At 34.1% G+C, this 6,652-nt stretch overlaps 1 protein-coding gene across 1 annotated transcript; it reads left to right on the forward strand.

Annotated features, from left to right (window-relative positions):
- The first annotated feature begins 2,560 nt into the window (after window positions 1–2,560).
- Window positions 2,561–6,078, forward strand: LOC111698185 (prestalk protein). Its single transcript, XM_023468445.1, has 7 exons — window positions 2,561–2,666; window positions 3,357–3,449; window positions 3,500–3,825; window positions 3,918–4,914; window positions 4,978–5,282; window positions 5,340–5,420; window positions 5,882–6,078. Exons 1-7 carry the CDS (start codon window positions 2,612–2,614, stop codon window positions 6,014–6,016), a joined length of 1,992 nt encoding a protein of 663 aa, XP_023324213.1. The 5' UTR covers window positions 2,561–2,611; the 3' UTR covers window positions 6,017–6,078.
- The last annotated feature ends 574 nt before the right edge of the window (window positions 6,079–6,652 follow it).

Genomic DNA, 6,652 nt, shown 5'->3' on the forward strand with positions numbered 1-6,652 from the left:
CAAAATCAAAAATATTATGAAATACCAACTGTATACAAATGCGTCGAAAAATAATCGATGACTATTGTTTGTGATATCTGAACGAATTGTTTGGAATTAAATTGATATTTTACGATCCGAGTTGAATGTTGCAACTTTCTGAATTTGCAAGGACGAAACGTTCTTCAGTATAGAAGTAAGATTAGTAGCGATCAAAAGCGCTTATTTTTCGCCGTAAGTCTATACCCCCTTTCTTTTTTCGCCAACACTCCCTTTAAATCTCCAGTCTCACTTTTCATTCGTCTTTTTATCATTGAAGATTTGTTGGCAACAATTTGCAAATTCGAAATTGTATTTTCTTATAGGTTTACTGCTGGGATAAATAATTAGAAAGTATATCCAAGTTGCCTTTTATGTCTGGGTCTTTAAAAACGTCGAACGGCTGAACCAATTGGGACAACATTTTGTGACACATGCATGACATGTTTTAACAATTGTTAAAAAACACTAAAAATAGCTTTATTCCTTTAAACAATAGTTTGAGTTTTTGATATATCTTTTATTTTTAGGCATGTTAGGAACTGTTTTGAAATTAAATGTCTACACTAGCCCCTTTAGGTTTTCTTTATTTCAAACCAATTTATGTTTAAGCGAAAAAAATTGTTTTCAGAAATCCCCCACGTACTGCAATATACAGATTGACCTTTGATATACACGACCTGTACATAAAATAAATGATTAGCGTACATCCTCCCTCTATACACTATAACCTCGTTGGGTTTTCCAATTATGAATCCTAGTTCAAACTGGATCCTTGTTATCTCCAGTAAGCTGCTAAACATTACTTTCCTAGAGTTATAGACCTTCAGCTACATATTTAAACCTTATGTAAATATACCTTGGATAATTGACGTAGGAAATCAAATATTTGGAATAACTCACAGCCAAGGGTGTTTTTTTTTTGTTTTGGGGGGGGGTTAAAAGTATGAAAAAACTAGCCTACAGCCATTTGCCAAAAGAGCTCTTGATATAAAATCTAAGAAATTCTAAGAAAATTGTTTTCATTCATGTGGAATAAGGAACGAGTGAGTCTAAACTCTAAATTACTTTACTGTTATTCATTTTTAACAAAATGTTAGTTTTAAAATCCATGTGATTAAAAATATAAGGATTTCTGTAATACGGGACAAGGTTAAAGGTTTCCAACTCCCTGATTAACTCTTCAATGTTTACGCTACCATTAAAACTACAATACACTTTTCATTGCTGTATTCTAAACCAAGCCAGAAAGCAATTTCTGACGCTCAGTATAAACATGTAAAATAGAACATTGAATTTCGTGCTTGGAACCGGGCCCCATCAGGAGCTAGTTTGTTATTTGACAGGATTTAGTGTTAAATGTCCGAAAGTTAACTTACAAAAGGGGTAATCAATATCCTAGTAATTATCAAATCACGCACCAACAAAAGAACAAAATAGTTGAACATGTCTATTAAAAGGGAAGCAAATAAGAAAAATTAAAGAACTAAAGCGATGTGGATATACTGCTACTGTAGTTTCTTCAGATTCGGGTTTCCTGTGATCATCTTGCATTCTAGGCTTGAATGCCATCTAGATCCACAGACTCTGGTTACCATGTGCAGATCTTTGATTAACCCATGGCAGGAGCAATTCTGAAGTTCCGTTCCTGAGCTTGACTGCTTCTCAGGACTCAGATCAGCCGTCATAACAACATGGGGAGTAGGAGTAGGAATTTCTTTATCCTCCCTTAAACTCCCAACTGATTTGTATCCTAGCCAAAATCTCCACCCTGAAGATTAAATCTTTCTCCCTTCTCTGTTTTTCCAACTAGTGTAGGGTTCGGTCAGCTATCTTTGGCTGTAGGATTATAGGGGGGAGGGGGTGGCTTCTGTATCCAAGAAAATGAAAATAAGTAATTCACAATTTAAAAATTTTATTTGATTTATTTGCGGCGATTATAAAGCCAATTTACGAGTTTGCTCAAAGGGGAATTTACAGTTAAAATTTTAAGAAGTATGAATGCTGTCAATTTTCTTTGTTTGATATTTCTGAATTTTAATCTGGAGCTTATCATTGTTTAGAATTTATATAAGAGTACTTCTTCTCAATAAGTACTCTGAGTTTAAAAAAGTGTTTAGACATGAGAGCATTATAATAGACTTAAATATATAAGAAATTCAAAATATCTTTTAATGCCAAATTTTCAATTTTCTATTTAGAAAGAAAACTAAATGGTCCTAGATCCATATTAAAAGCAAAAGTAAAATGGAAAAGAATACAAAGCTTTAGATACAGTGAAACCCTTAATAACGAATACATCGAAAGAATTCATCAAATGTCGTATTCTTCACTTTCTGATAATAGAAAGTTGCAGATATTTAATTTTTTAATTAAATGATTATATGGAACTCTTTAAAACTGTTTCCGCATATTCATGGCTATTTATTTATTTTCGCAAATACTGAAATTTACGTAATAGCGTGTAAAACTCATTGAAAAATTGTCAAGACAACATTTGATAAATTCTTCCGATGTATTTGTTATTAAGGGTTTCACTGTATATTATTTCAAAAACAGCTTGGTAATTCATATTTTTCAGAGTAATATCAAAATGTTGTACTTACTGGCACTTTTGGCTATTATGCCAAGTGCAATGGCTGGTCCAGGTAAGTTCAGCTTTTCACATCTTGACATAAGAAAGTATAGACAAATTACCAATTGTGTGATAAATTTGTTCAAAATTATTTTTCACAATTATGATAATTCTCACTGGATCAAACTCATTTAATATCTAATTTGAGTTCTAAACTTCTGAAGAAATTCTAAAGTTGTATTCAACTAAGACAGTTTAACCTATTGAAAAGGGGTTCAAAACTCTAAATTGGCTTGCACTTATTTCTCTTCATTGGCTGGAACTTCTAAGGTGGGAATTTTGGATTTCCAAATCAATGCTTTGGAAAACAAACAGCCAATCAACAGCCAAGAAATTTTGCGGTCAGCCAATGAGAGAACAGAGAAAATAGAGGATTGGGATTATTTGTAAACAACACAAAAGTTCCCAGATTGGTTAAAGGAAAAATGTAGAAATGATTTAAAATAGAAAAATAGACCAGAAATACATTTGTCACTATTTTATATCTTATCGTTCTGATAAGAAGATTATATATACCCCCCACTCCCCAAATCTTCAAACCTTTTTGCATTACATTGTTTTTTTTTAGATTTTGTACCAGTGTAAAATGACTACAGAACAATATTTTACCAAGAGCAAAAAGAGAATTCTAGATTCTAAAATATCAAAAAGTTCATATTCCCCAATAAGAAACCTGAAACCTAAAAATAAACATATTTTTTAGAGGATTGCTTGCCGATGGATACTAAGCCTCCAAAATGTGAAGACTATGTTAATCCAGTAACAAAGGAGCCAGTATTTATTGAGCATATGTGGAGTAAGTTTCTTTAATTGAAATCCATGAAATTCTACTGACACTTTTTACAGATTGCAGCCGATTCTGGGTTTGTGAGCCTGACCTTTCTGCATGTCTTTTTGAATGTGCAAAAGCTAGTGCTACTGAAGCTCTTTACTTTGATGTAAGATACCAATACCCAGTTGGTCCTGTATGTGACTTCATTACACTGCCTTCAAAAATTGATTGCTACATGCCTGTGGAGTGTCTTGTGGATGAGGATTGTTTAGATAATGAGTACTGTGATGATGGCAAATGTCTGGAAGGGTGTAGAAACAATGCTGCTTGTGGAACATGTGGAGAATGCATAGATCATGAGTGCACAGAGCCTGAGTGCTGCTTAGATTCAGATTGCGAGGCATCTTTTTTAAATTTCTTATTAAACAAGGCTTTTTTTATATGCAAACATTCATAACACAATGCAAAGATTTAAGTAGATTTGTTAAATAGGGTTGTTCCTCCTGCTTAGGAAATCAGTGCACCCCTCTTGAGTGCTGCAATGATTCTGATTGTACAAATATGAGCTGTTCAACTTGCACCATGGAGTCCAACATCTGTAAGAATCCAGAATGTTGCAGCGATGCTGATTGCAAAGTTGATGAATACTGTTCTGATAATCAAACCTGCGAAGTTGGATGTAATGAAGATTCAGACTGCAAAGATTGCTCTACTTGTGAAAGCAATCAATGCACTGAACCAGAGTGCTGTGCTAATGAGGATTGTACAGCCATGACTTGCTCAACCTGTAACTTGGATTCCTTTGAATGCATCAATCCTGAATGCTGTTCAGATGCTGATTGTTTAGATACAGAGTACTGCTCAGATGCAAACACCTGTGAAGTTGGATGTAATGAAGATTCAGACTGCAAAGGCTGTTCTACTTGTGAAAGCAATCAATGCACTGAACCCGAGTGCTGTGCTAATGAGGATTGTACAGCCATGGCTTGCTCAACCTGTAACTTGGATTCCTTTGAATGCATCAATCCTGATTGCTGTTCAGATGTTGATTGTTTAGATACAGAGTACTGCTCTGATGCAAATACTTGCGTACCAGGATGTAATGAGAACTCAGATTGCACCACCATGTCATGCTCATCATGTGATCTGAATGCTATGCAGTGTATTGACCCTGATTGTTGTTCTGATGAGGATTGTGCCTCTACTGAATATTGTACTGATGCCTTGATCTGTGAGGATGGTTGCAGAACTGATGCTGATTGTGGTGGTTGTGCAACATGTGAAGATCATGTCTGTACTGACCCAGAGTGTTGTGTAGATGCAGATTGTATGGACCCTGAAAAACCAATCTGTGCTGAAGACAATTTATGTGTAGCAGGTTGCAGGAATGATGAAATGTGTCCAGGTTTTGATGTAATTTGCACCCCTATGTATGATAATTGTAATTGGTGTGACAGCGAGAATAATGAGGTTGGACAGTGCAATCCAGGTAATCCATTGAATACTCAGGCTTAAATTACATTCAATTCAATAAAGAATATCTTAATACTAGGTTGTATTGATGATGATAACTGTGCTGGATCTCTTGAATGTAATGGAGTTCATGAATGTATACAAGCAGATGGTGTGACTGTTCTCAAACAGATTGTTCTTAACACTGGATCATGCAATGGATGCCAAGGAACAGCTGTGGAGGATGGACCCATTCTAGAAATCATTGGAGGACAGATTGTATCTGGGGTTACTGAATGTAAAACTAATGCACTAGACCATGAGGATATGATTGACTTTTCCCCTGGAAATGAAGCTGTATTTGAGGGTGAAACTGATAAGGATGTTCTAGGGTCATGTTACAAGGTGAATAAACAAAAAATCTTTTTGTAAACTTTTGTTTTATGCAAATTTTCTGTTAAGGCTTCTCTCATAAGTGAAGTGACAGGCGGCAAAATTATGTGGACTGCAAGTGTTGGAGAATGGAGTTTGGCAAATAACAGAGTAAGTTTTTTCTTTAAAATTTGACCCAAGCTGGGATATCTCGAACTGTGGATATCAAGATCAAGAATAGGTTTCAATCTTTTCTTAGTCTACAGACTTATTTAATCTGTTATGAGTCGTCTGCATAAAACAATAAGCAAGAGAATTTTGTATTCAAATAATGAAAGTACAGAGAAATTGCTGATATTCAAAATCAAGAGATTACACATAGATTCTGGGTAAATTCTGAAATGCCTACTGTGGATATTGAAATGAAGCGATCAGGATTTTAAGGTATCTAACATTAAAGGTCCCAGCTCAGGATTTATGCAGAGGGCGAATAACTTGAGACAATTTGAGCTCAAAAAGTTGATATCTTTTTTTTGAAAATACTCAAAAGATTTTTGAATTTTCAAAACAAAATCAGAATCTAAAATTCTTCAAAGTAATCTAACAAATTAAAAGCAATAAAATATTTCTAGGTTGATTTTTACTGGTCAGATGAAAATGCATGTCCTTACTCTTGTTGTCTCTCGGAACCTGTTCTAAGTGTGACCTCTAATACAGCAGACTTGGTGAACTGCGCCAAAAATTGTGGTAACTCTGTTAAGTGTTGAAAAGAATGAACTTTTTAAAAGCAAATTGTTTAATTTGTCAAATATATTGAATCATTGACTAAGTTTTTTTCTTTACAGAGAGTCAAAATAAAAAGGAAAATGCGATGTGACAATTTTTAAAATTTCATAAGTTCATTTTCCTTATCTTCTTAAATATATATGGATAAAGATGAGACTTTAATGAACACCTCTTTAAATACAACAATATGGTAATCTGAATAAAAAAATATTGGTGAAAAACTGAAGCAATTTAAACTAACTATTTGTCATATAAATCTCACTCCTGTATGCCAAGTCCATTAGTGCCTGTTCCAATCAGGGTTCAGTCATGTGTTTGTTGTCTATTCTGAACCAATAGCAATAGTATTGTGGTAACGTCTATCTTTCTATCTATCTCATTATCCAATTAGAGATATGAATCCTTCAATCGGCGCTATCAATAAATGGAAATATTAATTTCTAAAAACTATAGTGATCTGATCAGGAGAACAGTTTTAGCTGTTCAGTTTCCTTTCTTTATGATTATCTATTTGCTTCTATTTATCTCTGGATTCGTTCTATTTGTGTAGTTTTCAACTGTTTTGGTTGCATTTTATTTTTCATGAATATTGGAAAACTAGGAACTTCTTCTGTCTA

The sequence above is a fragment of the Eurytemora carolleeae genome, unplaced genomic scaffold (genome assembly GCF_000591075.1).
Source record: "Eurytemora carolleeae unplaced genomic scaffold, Eaff_2.0 scaffold21, whole genome shotgun sequence".
NCBI lineage: Eukaryota > Metazoa > Arthropoda > Copepoda > Calanoida > Temoridae > Eurytemora > Eurytemora carolleeae.

Bases quoted from the DNA above. Each gene is read 5' to 3' on its own strand.
- LOC111698185 (XM_023468445.1), top strand. From the start codon at position 2,612: ATGTTGTACTTACTGGCACTTTTGGCTATTATGCCAAGTGCAATGGCT. The intron at 5,283-5,339 runs GTGAATAAACAA...TTTTCTGTTAAG, and splicing joins TTCTAGGGTCATGTTACAAG to GCTTCTCTCATAAGTGAAGT. The intron at 5,421-5,881 runs GTAAGTTTTTTC...AAATATTTCTAG, and splicing joins GGAGTTTGGCAAATAACAGA to GTTGATTTTTACTGGTCAGA.